General features: G+C 36.8%; 1 protein-coding gene across 7 annotated transcripts in view; it reads left to right on the top strand.

Moving 5' to 3' along the window:
* The window catches only part of STAU2 (staufen double-stranded RNA binding protein 2), a 294,518-nt gene that overhangs the window by 39,940 nt on the left and 232,227 nt on the right, over nt 1–22,351 (top strand). For all 7 annotated transcript variants that reach the window (XM_029923407.1, XM_029923405.1, XM_029923406.1 and 4 more), the window contains 2 exons: nt 14,646–14,805; nt 22,010–22,145. In XM_029923407.1, the coding sequence (XP_029779267.1) occupies nt 14,646–14,805; nt 22,010–22,145 (296 nt within the window). The remainder of the gene's footprint in view (nt 1–14,645; nt 14,806–22,009; nt 22,146–22,351) is intronic.

The following is a 22,351-nucleotide window of genomic DNA, read 5'->3' as shown; positions in this document are numbered from 1 at the left end:
TCCCTTGCCTTTGGGGATGTGTCGAGTAGGAAACTGCTGCGTTTGAGGTCTAGGAGGTTGTTTCCTACTTTCTCCTCAAGGGTTTTGATGGTTTCCTGTCTCACATTCAGGTCCTTCAGCCATTTTGAGTTAATTTTTATGTATGGTGTAAGAAAGTGGTCTAGTTTCATTCTTCTGCATGTTGCTGTCCAGTTCTCCCAGCACCACCTGCTAAAGAGGCAGTCTTTTTTCCATCAGATACTTTTTCCTGCTTTGTCAAAAATTAATTGGCTGTACATTTGAGGGCGAGTTCTGGGTTCTCTAGTCTATTCCATTGGTCTATGTGTGTGTTTTTGTGCCAATACCATACTGTCTTGATGATGACAGCTTTGTAGTAGAGGCTAAAGTCTGGGATTGTGATGCCTTCTGTTTTGGTTTTCTTCTTCACTATTACTTTGGCTATTCGGGGGCTTTTGTGGTTCCATACGATTTTGAGGATAGTTTGTTCTAGCTTTGAGAAGAATGCTGGTGCAATTTTGATGGGAATGGCAGTGAATGTGTAGATTGCTTTGGGTAGTAATGACATTTTCACAATGTTTATTCTTCCTATCCAGGAGCATGGAATGTTTTTCCATTTCTTGGTGTCTTCCTCAATTTCTTCCATAAGTTTTCTATAGTTTCCTCATATAGGTATTTTATATTCCTGGTGAGGTTTACTCCTGGGTATTTTGTGGTTTTTCGTGCAATTGTGAATGGGATCAGTTTCTTGATTTCTCTTTCCGCTGCTTCATTGTTGGTGTATAGGAATGCAACCGATTTCTGTACATTGATTTTGTATCCTGCAACTATACTGAATTCATTGATCAGTTCTAGAAGGCTTCTGGTGGAGTCTGTTGGGTTTTCCTTGTAGAGTGTCATGTCATCTGTGAAAAGTAAAAGTTTGACGACTTCATTGTCAATTCTGATGCTTTTCATTTCCTTTTGTTGTCTGATTGCTGATGCTAGCACTTCCAGCCCTATGTTAAACAACAGTGGTGAGAGTGTACATCCCTGTCGTGTTCCTGATCTCAGGAGGAAAGCTCTCAGTTTTTCCCCATTGAGGATGATATTAGTTGTGGACTTTTCATAAACTCTTTTATAATGTTTAGGTAAGTTACTTCTATTCCGACTTTCTCAAGGGTTTTTATTAAGAACGGGTGCTGTATTTTGTCAAATGCTTTTTCTGTATCTATCGACAGGATCATATGGTTTTTATCTTTTCTTTTGTTAATGTGATGGATCACATTGATGGATTTGCAAATATTGAACCAGCCCTGTAACCCAGGAATTAATCCCACTTGATCATGGTGGATAATTCTTTTTATATGCTGTTGAATTCGATTTGTGAGGATCTTGTTGAGTATTTTTGCATCTGTATTCATTAAGGATATTGGTCTGTAGTTCTCCTTTTTTGCTGGGTCTCTGTCTGGCTTGGGTATCAAGGTGATGCTGGCTTCGTAGAATGAGTTTGGAAGTTTTCCTTCTATTTCTATTTTTTGGAATAGTTTGAGAAGAATGGGTATTAGCTCTGCTTTAAATGTCTGGTAGAATTCCCCTGGGAAGCCTTCTGGCCCTGGGCTCTTATTCGTTGGGAGATTTTTGATAATGAATTCAATTTCTTCACTGGTTATTGGTCTATTCATGCTGTCTATCTTTGAATTTGGCAGTGCATGTATGTTTAGGAATTTGTCCATTTCTTCTAGGTTGTTCAGTTTGTTACCATATAATTTTTCATAGTAATCTCTGATGATTGCTTGTATTTCTGAGGGATTGGTTGTAATATGTCCTTTTTCATTCATGATTTTGTCTATCTGGGTGCTCTCTCTTTTCTTGCTGAGGAGCCTGGCTAGAGGTTTATCGATTTTGTTTATTTTTTTCAATGAACCAACTCTTGGTTTCATTGATCTGCTCAACTGTTTTTTTGAATTCTATATTGTTTATTTCTGCCCTGATCTTTATTATTTCCTTTCTTCTGCTGGGTTTGGGGTGCTCTTGCTGCTCCCCTTTTAGTTCCAGTAGGTGCTCCATTAGATTTTGAATTTTTGCTTTTTCTAGTTTGTTGAAATAGGCCTGGATTGCAGTATACTTTCCTCTTAGGACTGCCTTTGCTGCATCCCAGAGATTTTGGATTGTTGTATTTTCGTTTTCATTTGTTTCCATATATTTGTAAATTTATTCTCTAGTTGCCTGATTAACGCAATCATTCTTTAGTAGGGTGGTTTTTAACCTCCACATTTTTGGAGGTTTTCCAGACTTTTCCTGTGATTAATTTCAAGTTTCATAGCATTGTGATCTGAAAGTGTGCATGGTATGATCTCTATTCGTTTATACTTATGGAGGGCTGCTTTATGCCCTAGTATGTGATCTATCTTGGAGAATGTGCCATGTGCACTCGAAAAGGTGAATTTCCTACCTTCATGATGCAGAGTTCTAAATATATCTATCAATTTTATCTGTTCTAATGTGTCGTTCAGGTCTGTTGTTTCTTTAGTGATTTTCTGTCTGGTTGATCTATCCATTGCTGTCAGTGGAGTATTAAAGTTCCTGCAGTTACATTCTTATCAATAAGATTGTTTCTGTCTGTGATTAATTGTTTTCTGTATTTGGGTGCTCCCAAATTTGGCATATACATGTTTATAATTGTTAGCTCTTCCTGATGGAGAGACCCTGTAATTATTATATAATGTCCTTCTTCATTTCTTGTGACTGCCTTTACTTTAAGGTCCATTTTGTCTCATATAAGTATGGGTACTCTCCTTGTGCTGCAACTGAGCCAAGCCGTGTTTTCCAGGCCTGCCTCGTTTCAGCATCCTATTCCATGCACTTTTATGCTACCACAGATGAGTTATACTTGCTTTGGCGGCTGGCCTCTTAGCCGGGGTCCCATCGGGTGGGAGAGCAGTTTCTCTAGACACCAGCAGGGACGTGAGGTGCGTGAGGTGCGCTGCAGGAGGTGAAGTGCACGCCCTCCCAGAAACCACCGCCCACTCCCAGCCCCCATCTGGGATTGCCATTGTGTAGGGGGAGGGATCAGTTTCTCTTGGCGCCAGCCGGGATTTGATTTGCCACTGCCTGAGGAGCTGGGCACTGCCAGAAATGAGCTGCGCGGAAATGAACTGCGCAGCCGACGCGCCCCCTGCCTCCTCCGCTGCCAACTCCCTGCCGGTTTCGAGTAGGGGTGCACTCCAGTTTTTCCCTGTTGGCACCCTGGATTCGGGATTCATGCGGCCAATCCATAGGCAAGATGCGCTATGGAAATGAGGTAAATGAGGTGTGTGCTTCCACTCCCGCAGCCAAGGCCGAAGTGCGGGCCCCCCCAACCCCCTACTCCCTGGAGGCGGCCACCGTACTGACTCCCTACCAGGATGGCGCAGGGGTGAAGGCTGTTTTTTCCCTTTTGCCACCTGGGTTCAGGATTTGGGCTACCCAGCAGTTATATATGGAGCGAGAGTTTTTCCTCTCCATGAAGGGTTAAATGTTCATTATCTCTTCTCTAGAGACAGTACTATGAACGTGTTCAGTTTCTTTGTCTCTTCCCTTTGTCTCTCAGGGGCTCCACGCTCTTGCCCTGTGTTGGGCTGGGGTCCCTCCTCCCCTGCCCATCTCGGGCTGGCCCGTTTTCCAATCTCCCTAGTTCGCACTCACTCACTCAGGCATCTTTGAAGTTGTCTTCTCTATTTTCTCCTTCCACTCTTGCAGATGAGAGTAATGTCCTTCTCAGTTTGATAGATGGAGCAGACGAAGATTACAGAGCTCCCTTCCTCCCAGTTGTTAGAGTATCCTTTCTTCACTGTATCACTTTTGCACCTTTGTCAAAAATCAGCTGTTCCTACATATGTGTATTTCTGGAGTCTGTTCTAGTTTGTTGACTTATTTTCTCATCTTCATGCAAATATCGTGCTGTTTTATTTGCTGTAGCCTTTTAATTCTTGAAATCTGGTAGTATTCTCCCTCTAATGTTGTTGTTTTTCAGAATTAATTCCTTTTCATTTTTATGTGAATTTAAAGTCAGCTTGTCTTTTCTTATAAAACACCCTGCTGGGATTATGAATAGAACTGCTATGAATATATAGCTCAATTTGGGGCAAATTAACATGGTGGAAAAATTGAGTCTTCATGGGGCACCTGGGTGGCTCAGTCTGTTAAGCCTCTGACTTCAGCTAAGGTCATGATCTCATGTTCGTGGTTTCGAGCCCCGCATTCGGCTCTGTGCTGACAGCTCAGAGGCTGGAGCCTGCTTCTGATTCTGTGTCTCCTTCTCTCCCTGCCCCTCTCAGCTCATGCTCTGTCTCTCTCTGTCGCAAAAGTAAATAAAACATTAAAAAAAAGTAGAAAAAGAAAAATTGAGTCTTCCAACCTGTGAACAAAGTGTCTCTCATTTATCTAGACATTATTTAATATCTTTCAACAACATTTGTAGTGTTCAGCAGACAGGTATTTTATGTCTTCAAGTTTATCCTTAAGTATTTAAATTTTTTTGTTTTTCATTTTACTTATTTTTGAGAGACAGAGAAAGATAGAGCATGACAGGGGAGGGGCAGAGAGAGAAAGAGACACAGAACCCGAAGCAGGCTCTAGGTTCTGAGCTAGCGATCAGCACAGAGCCCGATGTGGGGCTCGAACTCACAAACCGCGAGATCATGATCTAAGCTGAAGTTGGACGCTCAACCGACAGCCACCCAGGCGCCCCAAGTATTTCATATTTTTGATCCTATTTTTAAAATTTCAATTTTTTTCTTTTGATGTTGACATTTGATTGATTTCATTTTTAAAAAATATAATTAATGTCCAGTTAGCTAACATACAGTATATACAATGTGCTCTTGGTTTCAGGAGTAGATACCCATAATTCATCACTTACATACAACATCCAGTGTTCATCCCTACAAATGCCTTCTTCAATGCCCATCACCCATTTTCCCTTCTCCCCTACCTCTCCCCTTCAACACTCAGTTGTTTCTCTGTATTTAAGAGTCTTTTATGGTTTGCCTCCCTCCCTGTTTGGAACTATTTTTTTTCCTATTCCCTTTCCCATGGTCTTCAGTTAAGTTTCTCAAATTCCACATATGAGTGAAAACTTACGATATTTGCCCTTCTCTGACTGACTTATTTTATGTAGCAAAATACCCTCCAGTTCCATCCATGTTGCTGCAAATGGCAAGATTTCATTCTTTATCATTGTCAAGTGGTATTCCATTGTATGTGTAAACCACATCTTCTTTTAAAATTTCAAATTGTTCTTATTGATTATTGCTACTGCATAAAAAGACACCAGTTTTTGTGTATGATAGAAATCTTGCTGTACTCTGAAATCTTGCTAACCTCACTTACCAGTTCTAGTAGCTTTAAAAACAACCTTTTTTTTTAGATTTTATTGGGGGTTCCACATGTCATTTTGAAATAAGACAACTTTAATCCTACCATCCAATCTTAATGTCTTTTATTTATTTCTCTTGCCTGAGTGCATTGGTTAGAATTTACAGTGCAATGTTGAAAATAAGTGGTGAGAGCGGATATCTGTGACTTATTCTTGATCTTATGGGCAATATTTCAGTTTTCCCCATTACTTATGATGTTAGATGTACCTTTTTTGTGGATGCTTTGTATCAGATTGAAGAATTTCTTTCTATTTAGCATTTACTGAGAGTTTTTAACTCAAGAGTTTTTAACATGAGTAGATGTTGATTTTTGTCATGTGATTCCACTGCATTGATTGAGATGGTAATATATGGTTTTCTTATTTTTAATCTCAATGTTGTGAATTACATTGATTGATTCTCAGATGTAGAATCTACCGTTGAATTTCTGGAATGAAACAATGATATTCATCTTTCTCTGACTGACTTATTTTGCTTAGCATAATACTCTCCAGCTCCATCCGTTTCTTTGCAAATGGCAAGATTTTGTCCCTTTTTATGGCTGAGTAATACTCTGATGTATATATGTATATGTGTGTATCTATATCTACATCTACTTCTGTATCTGTATCTAAATCTATCTATAACTACTTCTATATACCTGTATCTGTATCTGTATCTATCTGTCATCTTCCTTATTCACCAGTCAATGGACATTTAGTCTCTTTCCATACTTTGGCTATTGTTGATAGTGCTGCTATGAACATTGGGGTGCATGTGTCCCTATGAATGAGTATTTTTGTATCCTTTGGGTACAAATTGCACCTAATAGAGCAATTGCAGATTGTAGGGTAGTTCTATTTTTTTTTCCTGTTTCAAGTTTTAATTTAAATTCTAGTTAGTTAATATATAGTATAATATTAGTTTCAGGAGTAGAATTTAGTGATTCATCACTTACATATATCACCCAGTGCTTATCATAAGTGCCCTTCTTTCTTTTAATTAAAAAAATTAAAAACATTTTAAAAGTTCTTTATTACAAAATTTTAAAGTTTTTAGTATTTATTTATTTTTGAGAGAGAGAGAGACAAGGAGAGAGAGAATGAGCAGGGGAAGAACAGAGAGAGAGGGGACGGAGGATCTGAAGTGGACTCTGCGCTGACAGCAGTGTGCCTGATGTAGGGCTCAAACTCCTGAATCGTGAGACAATGACCTGAGTCAAAGTAGGACGCTCAAGTGACTGAAGCCACTCAGGCACCTCAACAAGTGTCTTTCTTAATATGCATCACCCATTTAGCCCATCCTCCTGTCCATCTCCCTTCCAGCAGCCCTCAGTTTATTCTCTATAGTTAAGACTCTCCTTTATGATTTGCCTCGCTTGTTTTTTTTTTCCTGTGTTCGTCTGTTTTGTTTCTTAAATTCCACATACGAGTGAAATCATATGGTATTTGTCTTTTCTGACTGATTTATTTTGCTTGGTATAATACACTCTAGCTCCATCCACATCATTGCAAATGACAAAATTTTATTCTTTTTGATGGCTGATATTCCATTTATATGTATACCACATCTTTATCCATTCATCAGTCGAGGCTCTTTCATCAGCTAGGCTCTTTCCGTAACCTGCTACAAACATTGGGGCGCATGTGCCCCTACAAATCAGTATTTTTGTATCCTTTTGGTAAATAACTAATAGTGCAGTTGCTAGATTGTAGGGTGGTTCTCTTTTTAACTGAGGAAGCTCCACACTGTTTTCCAGAGTGGCTGCACCAGTTTGCATTCTCACCAGCAGTGTGAGGACTCCCCTTTCCCTGCATCCTCACCAATACCTGTTGTTTCCTATGTTGTTAATTTTAGCCATTATAACTGGGGTGGTGTGATATTTCACTTCATATCTGTATGTCTTCTTTAGGAAAATGTCTGTTTATGTCTTTTGCCCATTTTTAAACTGTATCATTTGTTTTTTGGATGTTGAGTTTTATAAATTATTTATAGATTTTTGATACTAACTCTTTTTCTGATAGGTCATTTGCAATATTTTCTTCCACTCCATAGGTTGCCTTTCAGTTTTGTTTTGTTTCCTTTGCTGTGGAGAAGCTTTTAATTTTGGTGAAGCTCAATAGTTTATTTTTGCTTTTGTTTCCCTTGCTTCAGGAGGCATATCTAGTAAGAACTTGCCTATGTCAAAGATGTTACTGCCTGTGTTCTTCTCTAGGATTTTAAATGGTTTCCTGTCTCACATTTAGGTTTTTCATCCATTTTCAATTTATTTTTTTGTATGGTTTAAGAACATAGTCTAGTTTCATTCTTTTGCATGTTGCTGTCCAGTTTTCCCAACACCGTATGTTGGAGTGACTGTCTTTTTTTCATTGGATATTATTTTCTGCTTTGTTGAAGATTGGCCATACAGTTGCAGGTTCATTTCTGGATTTTCTGTTCTGTGGGTCTTTGTATTTGTGCCAGTACCATACTGTCTTGATCACTACAGCTTTGTAATATAGCTTTAAGTCTGTAACTGTGATGCCTCCAGCTTTGTTTTTCTTTTTTCAAGGTGGCTTTGGCTATTTGGGATCTTTTGTGGTTCCATACAAATTTTAGGATTGTTTGTTGTAGCTCTGTGAAAAAAGCTGCGGGTATTTTGATAGGGATTGCATTAAATGTGTAGATTGCTTGGGGTAGTATAGATATTTTAACAATATTTACTCTTCCAGTGCATGAGCATTTTTCCATCTCTTTGTATAATCTTCAGTTTCTTTCATCATTGTTTATAGTTTTCAGAGTCCAGATCTTTTACTCTTTGGTTGGGTTTTTGTTTTTGGTACAGTTGTAAATGGGATTGATTCCTTGATTTCTCCTTCTGCTGCTTTGTTATTGGTGTACAGAAATGCAACAGACTTCTATATGTATCCTGCAATTTTACTGAAATTGTGTATCAGTTCTAGCAATTTTTTGGTGGGGTCTTTTAGATTCTATATGTATAATATTCTGTCATCTGGAAAACCAGAAGTTTGACTTATTTGCTGGTTTGGATACATTGTATTTCTTTGTGTTGTCTGATTGCTGAGGCTAGGACTTCTAGTACCTTGTTAAATAACAATGGTGAGAGTGGACATCTCTGTCTTGTTCCTGACAGTAGAGGAAAAGCTCAGTTTTACCCCATTAAGGATGATATTCACTGTCTGTTTTTTGTATATAGTCTTTATTATGTTGAGAGATGTCCCATCTAACCTTACTTTGTTGAGGGTTTTTTTTTAAATTTATTTTTAAATTTATTTTTTAAAATTATTTTTGAGAGACAGAGAGAGACAGTACGAGCAGGGGAGGGTCAGAGAGAGAGGGAGATACAGAATGTGAAGCAGGCTTCAGGCTCTGAGCTAGCTGTCAGCACAGAGCCTGACACGGGGCTTGAACCCATGAACCATGAGATCATGACCTGAGCCGAAGCTGGACACTTAACCGACTGAGCCACCCAGGTGCCCCTGTTGAGGGGTTTTTTTTTTTTTTTTTAGTCATGAATGGATGTTGTACTTTATAAAATACTTTTACTGCATCTTTTGAAAGGATCATATGGTTCTCATTCTCTCTTTAATTGTGTGGTGTATCAAGTTGATTGGTTTTTGAATATCAAATCACACTTGAAAACAGGAAAAAATCTCACCCGGATCATGGTGAATGATTCTTTTAATTCATTGTTGGATTCGATTTGCTACTATTTTATTGAGAATTTTGCATCATTGTTCATCAGGGATATTGGTCTGTAGTTCTCTTTTTTAGTGGAGTCTTTGGTTTTGGAGTCAGGGTAATGCTGGCCTCATAAAATGAATTTGGAAGTATGCCTTCCATTTCTTTCTTTCTTTCTTTCTCTCTTTCTTTCTCTTTCTTTCTTTCTTTCTTTCTTTCTTTCTTTCTTTCTTTCTTTCTTTCTTTCTTTCTTTCTTTCTTTCTTTTCTTTCTTTCTTTCTTGTTTCTTTCTCTTTCTTCCTTCCTTCTTTCCTTCCTCCCTCCCTCCCTTCCTCCCTCCCTTCCTTCCTCCCTCCCTCCCTCCCTCCCTCCCTCTCTCTCTTTCTTTCTTTCTTTCTTTCTTTCTTTTTTTTGGAATAGTTTGAGAAGAATAGGTATTAACTGTTCTTTAAATGTTTGGTAGAATTTCCCTGTGAAGCCATCTGGTCCTGAACTTTTGTTTGTTGGGAGATTTTTGATTACTGATTCAGTTTCTTTGCTGTTCATCAGTCTGTTCAAGTTTTCTACTTTTCCTGTTTTTGTTTTGGTACTTTACATGTTTGTAGGAATTTATCCTTTTTTTTCCAGGTTGTCAAACTTGTTAATATTCTCCTATAATTTTATTTTTGTGACATTGGTTGTGAATTTTCTCTCATTTGTGATTTTATTTGGGTTCTTTCTCTTTTCTTTTTGATAAGTCAGGCTAGAGGTTTATCAATTTTATTAAGTTTTCAAAGAAACAGCACCTGGTTTCATTGATCTGTTAGTTTCTATATCATTTATTTTTTGTTCTAAACTTTATTATTTCCCTTCTTCTGCTGGCCTTAGGCTTCATTTGGCTTTTTTTCTAACTCCTTTAGGTGTAAGTTTAGGTTGTTCATGTGAGATTTTTCTTGCTTCTTGAGGTAGGCCTGCATTGCCATATACTTTCCTCTTATGACCACTTTTGCTCCATGCCAAAGGTTTTGAGCTGTTGCGATTTCATTTTCATTTGTTTCCATGTATTTTTAATTTCTTTTTTGATTTCCTGGTTGACCCATTCATTGTTTAGAAGCATGAATTTGTGGTCTTTCCGAAGTTTTTCTTTGTTTGACCTCATAGCTTTTTTGGTCAGAAAGTATGCATGGTATGATCTCAGTCTTTTTGTACTTGTTGACACCTGATTTGTGACCAATTATGTGATCTCTTCTGAACAATGTAGCATGTGCACTTGAAAAGAATGTGTATTTTGGGGCACAAGTGTGGTTCAGTCGATTAAGGGTTAGACTCTTGATCTCAGCTCAGGTCTTGATTTCAGGGTTTTCTGTTGAAGCTCAGTGTTGGGCTCCATGTTGGGCATGGAGGTTACTTGAAGAAAAAAAAAAAAAGAAAAGAATGTGTATCCTGCTGTTTTAGGATGGAATGTTCTGAATGTATCTGTAAAGTCCATCTGGTACAGGGTATTATTCAACATCATGTTTCCTTGTTGATTTTCTGCTATGTGATTTATCTGTTGATGTAAGTTGGATGTTAAAGTCCTCTACTATTATTGTTTTACTATCAAAGAGTTTCTTCATGTTTGTTATTGTTTTATATTATTTGGGTGGTTCCATGTTGGGTACATAAATATTTATAATTACTAAATCTTCTCGTTGGATAGTCCCCTTTATTATGATATAGTGAAGTCCATTTGCATGGTAAATGTTTCTCCATCCCCTTACTTTCAATCCGCAGGTGTGCGTAGATCTAAAATGTATCTCTTGTGTACAACATATATGTGGGTCTTGTTTTCTTATCCATTCTGATACCCTGTGTCTTTTGATTGGAGCATTTAGTCCATTTACCTTTAGAATAATTATTGATAAATATGTATTTAGTACCATTTTATTACTTGTTTTGTCTTTGTTCCTGGAGATTTTCTCTGTTCCTTTCTTATCTTTGTCACTTTTGGTTTTTCCTTTCCACTTAGAAAATTCCCTTTAATATTTCTTGCAGGGCTAGTTTAATGGTCTTAAACTCCTTTAGTTTTTGTTTGTCTAGAAAACTGTATCTTTCCTATTCCAAATGATAGCCTTGCTGGATAGAGTATTCTTGGCTGCAGATTTCTCCCATTTAGTATGTTGGATAAATATATCATGCCACTTTCTTCTGGCTTTCCAGAAAGATCTGTAGCCAGCCTTTTGGGTTTTTCCTTTATACCACATCTCCTTTATCCATTCATCAGTTGATGGAAACGAGTTGTTTCCATAGTTTATCTATTGTATATATAATGCTGCTGTAAACATCAAGGTACATGTATCCCTTTGACTTAGTACTTTTTTAATTTGGGTTATTACCTGGTAGTGCAATTGCTGGATCATAGGGTAGTTCTACTTCTGCAATGAACCATCTCTTGGTCTTAATTGAGTTTATTTTCTATTTCATTAATGTTTGCCTTTATCTTTATTACTTTTTTTTCCTGTTAACTTCAAATTTGATTTGCTCTTCTTTTTCCAGTTTCTTAAGGTTGAAATTGAAGCTAACTTATTTGAGACCTTATGTCTTTTCTAGAATAGGTATTTGGTGCTAGAAATTTCCTCTTAGTACTGTTTTAGTATTACCTTCCAAGATGTGGTGTTTTCATTTTTATTCAGTTTAAAATACCTTTTAATTTCCCTTTTGATTTAATCTTTTACCCTTTATTTAGAAATGCATTATTTAGTTTCCAAATATTTGGAGATTTTCCAGAGATTTTTTTGTTATTAGTTTCTAATTTAATTCCATTATGGTCAGAGAACAGACATTTGAATTAAGACTTGTTTTTTTGTCCAGAATATTTTGTTTCTTGGTGAATGTTTTATGAGAAATTAAGAACAAATGTATTTGTTAATTGTTTTATTAAGAGGAGGGGGCATCGGAATTTTTTTTAATTCATTTTTGAGAGAGAGAGAGAGAGAGAGAGAGAGAGAGACAGTGTGAGCAGCGGAGGGGCAGAGAGAGGGAGACACAGAATCTGAAGCAGGCTCCTGGCTCCCAGCTGTCGGCACAGAGCCTGACACATGGCTCACTCCCACAAACCGAGAGATCATGACCTGAGCTGGAGTTGGACGCTTAACCTACTGAGCCACCCAGGAGCCCCTTGAATTTCTGATGTAAATTGTGGATTTTCTACTTCTCTTTGCAGTTCTATTATTATTTTTTTCATATATTTTGAAGCTGTATTATTAGTTGACTAAATGTTTAAGATTGTTGTCTTCTTGATTAATTGGCCCCTTTATCATTATGAAATGAACTTTGTTATCATTGGTATTATTCTTACCCTGAAATCTACTCTGTCTGAAATTAATATGGCCATTATGTTAACATGATACATTTTTTTCTATCCATTGGCTTTTAAACTATATCATCCTTGCAGGGCCCATCCTAATCTTCTCTGTATCGTTCCAGTTAAAACATTTTTTATTAATGTTTTTATTTATTTTTGAGAGAGAGAGAGAGACAGCGTGAGCAGGGGAGGGTCAGAGAGAGAGAGAGGGAGACACAGAATCCAAAGACAGCCTCCAGGCTCTGAGCTAGCTGTCAGCTGCGGGCCTTGAACCCACAAACTGCAAGATCATGCCCTGAGCCAAACTGGACACTCAGCTGACTGAGCCACCCATTGGCTCACTGAAGTGAGGACTAAACTATGTGTCTTTATCGTTGAAGTGCAGTACTTGTAGGTAGCATGTGGTTGGATTTTGCTTTTGACAGTCTCTACCTTTCAAATGGGGCCATTAACATCATTGTTTTAATTTTCACAACAATCCTACGTGTTCTTTTTAGTACTATTTTACTAAAGAAGTAAGGAAACAAAGAATAAATCATTTTCCTAACTTTGTATGTAGTAAATGGTAGAGACATCACTTAAACTCATAAACAGTACATTCCATGATTCCTACTGGAAATTATTGGGGTTCTTTTTATTTTCTCCAGTTTTATTGAAATATAGTTTATATATAAATTGTATTTGTTTTAGATGTATAATAATCTTGTGGGAGTCTATAGAGAAGTTTCAGAAAAGCAGAGGATTGACTTGGATACATCTGTATTTTATAGAATGTTCATGTTGATGGTGGTAAGAAGGATAGTTTGAATGGGAAAGTCTTATGTTAAGGGAATGTTGCTAGGATGATCTTACAGTAGTTGAGGAGAGAGGGGTTGATATTCTTTGCTAAAACGTTGGCAAAGAGTATATAGAGAGAAGGCCAAATCTGAAACATATTTTTGAAGTTGTATCAGGAGTTTGATAGTTGGATGCAGGAGAGAATGATGAGAGAATTGGAGGAGATAAAGAAGACCACTGAAAAGTATCTTGCCTGTGAGCCTAGGAAAATAGTGATATCTAGAAAATTAGGAGGCAGGAGAGATTAAATCATACAGACCAATCATAGGAGGAAGACCAGACAAATCCAAATTATGACATATTTTGTTGTGGTTTTTTTTCCTATCATGACATTGACATTTTTGAAGAGTTGAGGCCAGCTGTCTTATAGAATATACCATTATCTAGATTTGTCTGATTTTCCCCTATGATTAGATTCAGGCTAAACATTTTTGGCCAGGAATACTAAATACTTCTTTCTCATTGGGTTGTATCAGGAGGTACATGATGTCAGTTTGTATGATTATTGATGATGCTAACTTTAATCATTTGGTGAGGGTACTTCCCACCTGACCTCCTTCCTACATATACACATTTATTTCATAGTAATTACAATATACTTTTATTTCTTACTACTTTGTATTCCTACACATTAGTAAGCTATCTATGGAATAATATGTGTATATTCTGTAATTTAATCCTCGGTTTTAAATGTGAATAGGTTTTGGGCTTGTATGGAATAATGGTGTGAATGATATGTTCTGATGGCAAGGAAAGGAATAGATTTGAAATGAAGATGGACAGGTAGAACTTTTGTGCCATGCTAGAATAGGAAAACGTAAAGGTTTTTAGGTTTTTAACCTGAAGCTGCGTGTACACTTGGATTTGAGGTTTTTTGTTTTGTTTCCTTTTAGAGAGATATTTGAGAACTATTTATGACATTAAAATGAGTAGAATTTGGTGTCTAGTTAAATGTTGGTTGTGGAGGATTGAGGGTTTCCTGGTGACATAATATTCAGTAAGGTTGCTGACTTTTGCCTAGATTGTATTAAGTATAAAATTTGATGAATTAGATTTTGTGTTATAGAGATAGGGCCTTGTGGATTCTCTTATGGTTTCTCTTATTCTTTGTACTTATTCTGCTTTTTTTGAGGACTGTTTGATATTAATAATATGATTCTATTTAGGGTAATGATTTCTTTTTGATTTATTCTTCCCAAAATGCACACTTAGAGCTGCCACTAAGCTTTTGAATAGGATAGAACAGAATCTGGTACAACCTTTTAAAATTATTTCACTAGGTAGAATAATATTTTTGTTGCAAATAATGTGTAAGGACACCTCTAGCTCTAAAATTTTGATTCTGTGGTAAATCTGTTTTTCTCTCAGATATCATATTTTATTTCCTGAAAAAATTTAATGTATTCTTTGTCTCTTTATGTCTTTCGAAGATGTTCTCAGTGCAACTGAGTCTTGGCGAGCAGACATGGGAATCCGAGGGGAGCAGTATAAAGAAGGCCCAACACGCTGTTGCTAATAAAGCTTTGACTGAATCTACACTTCCCAAACCAGTTCAGAAACCACCCAAAAGTAATGTTAATAATAACCCAGGTATGGCCTTGACTTGTTTCCTTCTTTGTGTTGTCCTGTTCTGTATTTGTTATTCTCTGTATTTTTCTTTATAGCAGGCCAGTTGTATAGTCAACTGTTACTAATAGCTTACTTGAAAAAGACAAACTGAGTAATAATTAAAGGTGAGAGAATGAGGAAGGTAATTGTAATTATATTAAGAATATAATATAATATAATATAATACAATAATGCAAAGGTGCATTATTTACCTTTTAAATGTTGACTAGGAGACCTTTGGATACAAAGATTAGGAAGTATGACTGAGTTTTTTTTTAGGTTTTTAATTTTAATTCCAGTTAGTTAACATACGGCATTGTATTAGTTCCAGGTGTACAGTGTAGTGACTCAACTCAACAATTCTGTACATTATTGTCTATAGAGTAGATAGTACATCCATACAATATATCTATATTATATCTATGCAATAGACACTGCTTTAGGTATTTTGGTGATGGAGTAAAAAAAAGACGTTTTGGCCAAAAATGAGTCTGTAATATATTTAACTGGAGTTCCTGTGCTTATGCTCATCATTGGTTGATGTTTCTTTCTCATGCAGCATGTGCTAAGTAGACACAGCCAATCCTTTCAAGAACTACTCTTTTTAAAGCTCCATGAATTTCCTATTACTAGTCTTCTTGCTTCTGTTCAGCTGATTTTGGTATTTATTAAGTAAGTTTAAATAAACTAAAATGTTGTTACAATAAAGAAACACAGCTATATTGAAATTATTAAGAGACTGTCTCCTTTTATAATTTTTAAAAAGTATCTTCAGATTACTGATTGATCATTAGTACCATGCCACTGCCTCTGTGTAATCTGCAGTTGCTTTTATATATTTAAGAGATATAAAGCATTTTTCTTTTTGGTGAAGATTTTACAGCTGTATACATAAAGCATATACATCAATGTAAAGATCAAGTGCCAAGTGAATAATAACAGCATTGTATAATAACAGTATTGTAAGTAATGATAAACTTGGAATCGAGTAGTTGAAGGAAGATAAGATCTTTGAATGGAGAGTAAACAGCTTTGCACAGTGGCAGTACCGTAGCCAACGAGGTTTATCCGAGGCACGTTTCTTGCTAATTGAAAGGAGAGTAGACAGGTATAGAGGTGAGGAAAGGATATTCTAGGTGGAGGGAGTACTATGAGGAAAGGCATTGGGAATAGAATGCTGGTTAAAAAAAAAAATGGGGAGAGGGTTGGTTTTTAATTAGATCAGGCAAGTAACTGAAAGAGATAAGACTGGAGAGACATTAGGGTTGAGCTGTGATGGACTTGAATGCCAGATTTTGGAGAGTAAATTTTATCTATGGTTTAGAAGATTAATGTTTACAAGCTACTGGATGATGTGTTTAAAAGGACATTTTAGGAAGTTCAGTTTAGTGTGTGGATTGAAGGTGGAAAATGCTAAAAGCAAGATCAGTTAGGAAATCATAGGTTAGGGGTGAAGAAAGAACAGAAACTCCTGTGTGCTGAGTACTGTATGCCCTCGGCTCTACGGCACTGGGAGTGGCAGTGGGAATGGAGCAGTAGGACAAGTATTGCTGATCAGTGGTTGAAGCCATGTTAGAGAACAAGCTCTTCAGAGCTTACAACAAGAGCAGAGCAGCGTGTGCCCGTCTCTGTGTCAGGTCCACTTTCAAGGATTAGAAAGGGAGGTGAACCAGCAAAGACTCAGAAGAAGGAAACGGAGTCCAAAAGATCAGTGGAGATGAGTTTCCACTGTTGAGTGCTGCAGTGAGCTGATAGGAGTGAGTAGATTTTTGAGCATAATGTTGTATACCAGCAAATGCACAAATTACAGTTGTAGGGCGTTGATGATTTTTTGCCCTGTGAACACTTTACCAGTACCACAGGCTTTACTTGTGCCCCAGAAGCCTCCCTCATGGCCCCTTCTGGTGGTTAAACTCCAGAGGAAGCCACTGTTCTGCCCGTCTGTCTTAGATTCCTTGTGTCTGCTTGTTGGAATATACACTATACTTTGTTGTGATAGCTTGTTTTTCTCAGTGTTACATCTGTGAGATTCATCCATGTTGTATTTAATGGTATAGTGTTTCATTGCTGTATAGTATTTGTTGCGTGAGTATACCATAATTTACTTGTTCATTGTATTGTTGATGGACATTTGGATTGTTTCCAGTTTTGGGCTCTTAGAAATAAAACTGTTGTCAACATTCTTGTATGTATACATTTTTGTTGGGGATGGACCTAATGTTGGAACCATCGGGACATGAGTTATGCATGTATTCATGCATAAATCAAATCAGAAGATGAATTAAGACAAGAAGTTGATGGGCATACACAAAAGACAGGTATCGTAGCTACTGTTCTTACATCAGTCTTTTATTCCTAGACCTATTGGGAAAGATAAGAAAGCTATTGAGGCATCAGTTAGCCACAGTAAGGGAAGTGTCCACAGTTTTGGTCAGAAGAGTACATTAGAGCAAAAATTAAAGGATATCCTTGAAGAGAGAATTTCCGTGGACATTCAGCTAGAAAAACTTGGGCCACTCTCTTACCTATAAAACCAATTGCTGTGAACTGTGAACATACCCATTTTTAAGTGTTTTCGAGTTACCCAATTTGGAGGCCCAAACATTGAGCTCACTACTTAGTTCAGCATTAAATTTTATTATTCGCTTTTGCCCTATATGTTCTCCATTGTATTTAAGTAACTTTTATTTTTTAATTTCAACAACAAAAGGGTCAGGATGATTAAAAAACAAAACAAAACCCCCAAACCAAAAAACCCCAAAGCATACATAAGGCGTGCAGGCAGTATGTGCCTGTATCCCAGCTACTTGGGAGGTGGGGGCAGGAGCACTGGTGGAGCCCGTAAGTTCTGGGGTGTCCTGTGCTCTGCTGATCCAGTGTCTGCACTGATGCAGTGCAGTGACAGAGCGGCCTCCTGGGCGCGGGGGACTACCAGGTTGCTTCCCATGGGGTGAACCAGCCCAGGTGGGACACAGAACACGTCAGAGCAGTGGGACTGTGCTCATGAATAGTCACTGCACCCCAACCTGGGCAACATCATAAAACCTCCTCTGTTTTTGCCCCTCCCCCGTTTAGGGAATCCTGTGTCTCAAAAAAAATTTTTTTTGTCCCCAAGTTCATACTAAACAAAATAATACACATATAATAAATACATAATGTCAAAGTATAAGTGTATTTCTTAGCTATTCTTCAGGGGTATGATAGTAATTCAGTGTGGTTTTAATTTGCATTTCCTTAATAACTAATGATGGTGAGCACCTTTTCATATGTCTGTTGGTATTAAGATCTCCTCTGTTGTAGAGTGCCAGTTGAAATAATTTTCTCATTAAAAAAATGCAGGGGTGCCTGGGTGGCTCAGTGGGTTAAGCATCCTGCTCTTGATTTCAGCTCAGGTCATGATGTCACGATTTGTGGGTTTGAGCTCGTGCAGAGCCTGCCTAGGATACTCTCTTTCTCCCTCTCTCTCTCTGCCCCTCCCTCACTCATATGCTCTGTTTCTCTCTCTAAATAAATAAATAAACTTAAAAAATAAACCTTTTTGAAAATAGGTTCATATTTATATAAAATTTGTAAAAAGAGTACATAGAGCTCTCATGTACACTCACCCAGATTCCAAGATTCCCCAATCATTAGTATTTCTGAACCATTTGAGAATAAGTTGTGGACATATGGTCCCCTTTCCCTTAGTACTTCAGAGTGTTTCCCAAGTACATGGCCATTCTTCTGCCCGGAAGTTGACATTGATGTGGTATTATCATGTGATGCAAAGACCCTGTTTTTGTTTCATTAATTGCCCCAGAATATCTTTTATAGGTTTGTGATCTAATGGAGATCATGTACTTACCATTTCTTTTCATTCTACTTTAGTCTGGAATAGTTCCTCAGAGTTTCTTATCTTTTATGACCATGACATTTTTGAACAGTACAGGCCACATCATTTGTAGAATGAAAACAATAGAAATTTATTCTCTGTCAAAGGTGATATTTTAATTCCATTTTTTAAAATGATCTATTAGGTTGTATTCTACCCTAGAATTTTATTTCCCTTCATTTTTCTGTTTTTTCATTTATTTATATCACTATAGACTGTTGGATTTCTGTTTTACTTACTGGTTTATCATCTATCATTATTTATTTTGATTCCCAGTTTGTCACAGACTTAGCCAGTGGTATGAACCTTTCAAGTTGACTATACTGGTTTTCTAGGGTTTCCTCATTATTCTTTGAGCCCTGCTTACTTTCTGGCACAGTAAGATAGTCCAAAGTCATCTTGTATTTTCCTTGTCCTGGCCATGGCACCAGCCATTTCTTCAAGGAGTCTTGGTTGATTAATCAGTTCATTCTTTCAACGAATATTTATTGAGCAACTACTGTACTCCAGGGACTATTCTAACTTCATACAGAACTGTTTCCTGAAGTGTTAGTATTATTTAGCTCCTTGTAAACTAGTTGTGGTATTTCTTTTCCATTTTTTACATAATAGGAATCCACAATTGTTATTATATGCATTTGTATATATAATCAATTAGCCTTGTTCTATTTATCACTGATAAAGATAGAAGTTTCCTTTAATATACTGAAAAACCTACAGAAATGGATTCTGTGTTGACAGTGTCAACCTTAGAGCCATGTAACACATGAGGATTCCTATGTAATGATTTTTATGCCACCTGAGTCCAGCTCTCACATCCTGGAGTGGTACTTAGCAGTATTTGGAGGTTCTCATTCTTTGAAGTTATTCTTTAAATGTTTTCTGTGAAAGCTTTACTGTGTAAAGTAAAGAAGCTATGTACATGCAGAGATGTCAGTCTAGTTCTTTATTAAACGGGCAGAGAAACTTCGCTCTCAGCGTTGAAACCTCTTCCGCTCTGTTTGCACTGGTGTGCTTCTTCTCCGCTCTCCTTCAGAAAGACCAGGGTCTAGCATTTCTGTGAAGAAAATATATGCAGCCTTACTTTCAAGTGAGGAATTTACATGAAATCATTTATTTATTCAAATGAGATGAATACAGTACTCTTAACTGGCTTAGAGCCCAATTTTGGTACAGGTGGCAAAGACATTCATATTCTACCAGTGCATTAAAATCACCTTACTGGTGCTTCTTAAACACATAGTTTCTTATTTATTGGTCTACTTAAACAATGAGATCTTTCAAGCTTCTGTTTCTTTTTGAACTTTATGCCATCTGTGTCTGTATGATGATTGCCAAGTCAAATTCAGAATGACATAAATCTTTAACAACTGATTAATATGCTAATTATTAAACTACGATCTTTATGAAAGAAGCAAAATTTCAACTTTTGAAGGCAGAGACTGCTCTTTGGTGTTAAATCTTTAGAAAACTTTAGACAGTTTCTAATAAAGTTAACCATAAACCTACTCTGCGATCTAGCAATTTTACTGCTAGGGATATACCTGAGAACTGATTGTGTATGTCTGCTAAAACATTGTGACTTTTTACTTAATTGTTCCCAACTGGAAACAACTCAAATGTCCCATCCACAGCAGAATAGAGAGACTGATGTATATATTCAGTGGGATACCATTCAGTGATAAAAAAAAAAATGTTTGAAATACTGATATATTTGACAGAATTTTTATATTGAGTGGAAGAAGCAAGATAAAAAAAATACATACTCAGGTTTGAAGAACAGGCAAAACTCTGATGACAGAAGTCAGAGTAGGTAACTTGGGGAGGTGGGTATTGGCTGGAAAAAAGTGTCATGGAATTTTCTGGGTTATGGAAGTGTTCTTATCTTGATCTGGATGGCGGTCACTGAGTGTTTACATGTGTAATAATTTGTTGATCTGTATGCTTAACGGTTGTGCTTTTTACTTATCCTTTGGTAAAATACTGTAGGAAAGAAAGAAAAAAAAGAGAATCCCTTTATTCTTGACTTTCTCTTCCTCTGCCCTGAATGTTGGTATTAAATTAGAGATTTGGACTAATTGAACTTACTATTCAATATGTTAACTGTTCTATTCTGTTTTTCTTATGCTTATCTTTTCCTATTCTGCCTCCTTTGTCCTTCCGCTCTCTTTATTTTTCCCGTTAACCTTGGTTAACCTTGGTTATACTTCCTGGTCTTATACTCTTGAGTGGCTTCACATGAATGCTTTAGAAATGAGATATAAAGTGAGCAGTTATTGACTCTTGATGGATTGCTTATGCCATGGCTGCCAGCTGTGCATTTGTGTCGGGCTCTCTCACCCCTGGTGGGGGCACTGCCAGTCCCAGTTCTCTGATGCAATAAGTGGACCCATTTTTGCATATGAAGAATGGATTCTTAAATGTATATTGCAGAAGGCATCATTCAAACAAAATGGTATATATAGGGTTTACACTGAAAGTAAATTTTACTTTCTATGAAAACTTTAGGTTCACTTTTATAATTTGTTATATGGAACATATATACATATAATTTACTAAATAACCTCTTTTGGTACTCAAAATAATGTGATGTAACAATTTACATTGTGTATTATTAATTATAGAATTTTTCAAATGTCAAAAAAGTAGAGTAAATAAGATTGTAAATATCCCTATACCCCTCACCAGCTTAAACAGTTAACCTTATTTCTCATCTGTCTCTGAATTATTTTGAAAAAAGTCTCAGATATATCACTTCATCCAAAAATGCTTCAATCTGTATCTTTAAAGATTATTTATACAAAGCATTAGTATATTTACTTTGTCTTGTTGGTTATAGAAACTCAAAATTTAGTTTCATTAGGTAAGTCCAAGAATTACTGATGACCCTGTATTCATTGCTAACTTCAGCTGCTTGATTTAGCAAAATATAAAAATATTCACAGATGATAATGTTTTTAATGATTAAATAACTGAAAGTTTCCTGGGGTAATTTACTCTCAAGTTCAGTACTTTATGATATTCAAATTAAAACAATGTATGAATCTTGTGTTCCTTTTGTTTTGAAACAGTATAACTTCCAAGCTGAATTTTTGGTCACGAATATAAAAAAACATTGCCAAAACCCCAAAGAGATTTCATTAGAAATAATTTTCCTGTTCATGTAGGTTGTTTATACACCCTGAGACAATCATGCAGGCCATCGACTCCCACCTCCCACCTTCTTTCACAGTAATGACATGTAATGTAAGTATGGCTTGTGTGATTTATTATGGAAATATTTCACTTGTGTGCTTTAATATTTTTTTTAAACAGGTAGTATAACTCCAACTGTGGAACTGAATGGGCTTGCTATGAAAAGGGGAGAGCCTGCCATCTACAGGCCATTAGATCCAAAGCCTTTCCCAAATTATAGAGCTAATTACAACTTTCGGGGCATGTACAATCAGAGGTTTGTATGTCTTCTTTGGTTTTGTTATCATTTATTATTTTATGTAAAAGTTTATGAAACTCAAAGAGTTATTTTCAGTGTAAAGAGAAATCACTTTGGGCATTTTGCATGGAATTTAGGTAAGCTGGGCTCACAGGAAGTAATACATTTTTAAAAATAACTGGTTTTCAGGAACAGTTTTTATGGAGTTATGAGAGCCTTGTGTT

Source organism: Suricata suricatta, chromosome 15 (assembly GCF_006229205.1).
Source record: "Suricata suricatta isolate VVHF042 chromosome 15, meerkat_22Aug2017_6uvM2_HiC, whole genome shotgun sequence".
Lineage (NCBI taxonomy): Eukaryota > Metazoa > Chordata > Mammalia > Carnivora > Herpestidae > Suricata > Suricata suricatta.
Note: the sequence above shows the minus strand (reverse complement) of the source record. Positions and strands in the feature narration are given on the sequence as shown.